The sequence below is a fragment of the Eimeria mitis genome, genomic scaffold, assembly GCF_000499745.2.
Source record: "Eimeria mitis Houghton genomic scaffold, Emh_scaff2754, whole genome shotgun sequence".
NCBI lineage: Eukaryota > Apicomplexa > Conoidasida > Eucoccidiorida > Eimeriidae > Eimeria > Eimeria mitis.
Genome location: NW_013571098.1, coordinates 1 through 2,743, shown reverse-complemented (window position 1 = coordinate 2,743; position 2,743 = coordinate 1). Strand labels below are relative to the sequence as shown.

The following is a 2,743-nucleotide window of genomic DNA, read 5'->3' as shown; positions in this document are numbered from 1 at the left end:
GCTAGCTAGCCCCCCACACCCCCACCACAGCTAGCTAGCTACACGCAAAGAGCTAGCTAGCCAGACGAACAGCTAGCGAGCCACACACACAGCTAGCTAGCGAAAGAAACAACTAGCTAGCTACGCACACAGCTAGCTAGCTAGCCAGCAGCCTAACATGTCAGTAAGCTAGCTAGAAAGCAGGTAGCTATCCAAGGAGTTGCTGCTGCTGCTTCTGCTGTTGCTGCTGTTGCAGCTGCCTCCGCTGCTGCTGAATGCTGCGCTACATTTGTGTGTGCTGTGCTGGCTCTGTTTGGTTTGCTTCTGCTGCTGCTGCTGCTGTTGCTGCTCCTGCTGCTACTGCTGCTGCTGCTGCTGCTGCTGCTGCTGCTGCTGCTGCTGTTGTATTTCAGGCTCAAGAGGCAGCATTGGGTTCGTTGCAGCTGCAGGTAGACGAGCTGCAGCGCCAAGGGGAAGCAGCAGCAGCAGCAGCAGCAGCAGCAGCAGCAGAACGAGACAGAGCAAAAGAAGAAATACAAACCCTAAAGACAGCAGGAGAGCAGCAAACAGCAGAATTGAGAAAGCTAGGGGACCAGCATGCAACGTTGCTGCTGCAGCGGGAGAGAGAAGAGAAGCAGCACAGCATGAAGCTGCAGCAGCTGCAGCAGCAAAAAGAAGAAAGCGAGCAGCAGCTTAAAAAAGCAGCAGCAGCAGCAGCAGCAGCAGCAGCAGATAGACAGCAGCAACTGCAGCAGCAAATCGATACACTCAATAAAAAAATACTGCTGCTGCAGCAGCAGAACCAAGACACAGAGCATGCGCTGCAGGAGGCACACAGAGAAGCAGAGAATGCAGCAGCTGCAGCAGCAGAAGCAGCAGCTGCTGCTGCTGCTGCACTGCAGCAAAGGGAAGCAGCATTGGAGGACCTGCAGCAGCAGCTGCAGCAGCAGCAAAGAGAACTTGCTGCTGCTCATACACAAATAAAAACAGAGACAGAAGCAGCAGCAGAAAGAGATAAAAAGGCACGCAGAGAGCTGCAGCAGCTGCAGCAGGAGCTGCAGCAGCAAACGCAAGCAAAAGAAGCAGCAGCAACAAAGGTAACAAGACTGCAGCAGGAGGTAGAGCAGCAGCAGCAGCAGCAGCAGCAGCAAAAACAAAAACTAGAAACACAACTGAGAGATACGCAGCAGCAAGTAGAAGACATGGAGCAGCGATTGAAGCAGCAGCAGCAGCAAATGCAGCAGCAGCAGCAGCAGCAGCAGGAAGACAGAGAGAGAAAAGAGAAACATAATCAGCAGCAGCAGCAGCAACTGCAGCAGCAAATAGAGGAACTGCAGCAACAAATAAAAAAGCAGCAGCAGCAGCAGCAACGTGAAGCAGAAGAATATAAACAGCAGCTGCAGCAGCTGCAGCAGAACCTCGAGAGTGCAAAGAAAGCAGCAGCAGAGCAGCAGCAGCAGCAAGAGCAGCAGCGAAAGCAGCAGCAGCAGCAGCAGCAGCAGCAGCAGCAAGAGCAGCAGCAAAAAGAAGAAGCACAAAAGAAAGCCCTAGAAGCAGCTCTATCCGAAGCAAAAAAAAAACAAGAGGAGTTGCAGCAGTTGCAGCAGCAGATACATGAACTGCAGCAGCAGCAGCAAGAGCTGCAGCAGCAGCAGCAGCAACAAAAAAAAGAAATAGAAACAAAAAATAATATGATAGAAAACGCTAAACAAAAATATACTGATCTAGCCAACAAACACAACGAATTAGTAAAAAAGTTTAATGCTGCTGTTTCCCTAGAGAAGGAGCAGCGCAGCAAGAGCGAGGAAGCAGCAGCAGCAGCAGCAGCTGCTGCTGCTATTGCTGATGAAAAACAGCAGCAGCAGCAGCAACTGCAGCAGCAAATAGAAACACTCAAAAAAGAACTGCAGCACACAAAAGAAACAGCGAAAAAGGCAGAAGAGGCAAGACAAGCAGCAGAGAATAAAGCAGCAGCAACTGCTGCTGCTGCTGCTGCTGCTGCTCCTGCTGCTGCTGCAGCACCTAAAACTGCTGCTGCTGCACCTCCAACCAAAGCAAGCGGAAAGGCAAAAGCTGCAGCACCAAAAGCAAAAGGAGCAGCTGCTGCTGCTCCTGCTGCTACTAGTAAGTCTTGCTGCTGCTGCTGCTGTTGTTGCTGCTGCTGCTGCTATGGTGCTGCTGCTTATGCTGCTTTTTTTTTTGTTGTTGCTGCTGTTTGTTTTGTTGCTGCTGCTGTTGTGCTGCTGCTGCATTCGTTGTGCTGCTGCTGCTGCTGTTGTGCTGCTGCTGTTGTTGTTGCTGCTGTTGTTCCTGCTGCTGTTGCTGTTGCTGTTGCTGCTGCTGCTCCTGCTGCTGCTGCTGTTGTTGCTGTTGTTAATAATATATGTATCTGAGTTGCTGCTGCGTTTGTGTGTGCGAAGCAGCAGTAGCAGCACCAGCAGCAGCAGCAGCAGAGCAGCAGCAGCAGCAGCAGCAGGCAGAGGAGACAAGCGGTGGTTTCTTCTCGTGGTTTGGGGGGGGAGGAGACACAGCAGCAGCAGCAGCAGCAGAAGAAGCAGCAGCAGCAGCAGCAGCAGAACAGCCTGCTGCAGCAGAAGCTGCTAGCAGCGGATGGAGTCTCTGGTAGACCCTAAACCCTAAACCCTAAACCCTAAACCCTAATATTTAAACCCTAAACCCTAAAACCCCAAACCTTTATTTTCTTTGTTATAATAAAAGGAGATTATAATAAAAAAAAAAAAAAAAAAAAAAAAAAAAAAAAAAA

At 50.6% G+C, this 2,743-nt stretch overlaps 1 protein-coding gene across 1 annotated transcript in view; it reads left to right on the top strand.

Moving 5' to 3' along the window:
• The window catches only part of EMH_0058250 (uncharacterized protein), a gene marked incomplete at both ends in the record, with an annotated part of 4,423 nt that extends 1,818 nt beyond the window's left edge, over positions 1-2,605 (top strand). Inside the window, 2 exons of the mRNA XM_013497563.1 lie at positions 393-2,103; positions 2,403-2,605. Coding sequence (XP_013353017.1) covers positions 393-2,103; positions 2,403-2,605 — 1,914 coding nt within the window. The remainder of the gene's footprint in view (positions 1-392; positions 2,104-2,402) is intronic.
• Positions 2,606-2,743: the final 138 nt, after the last annotated feature.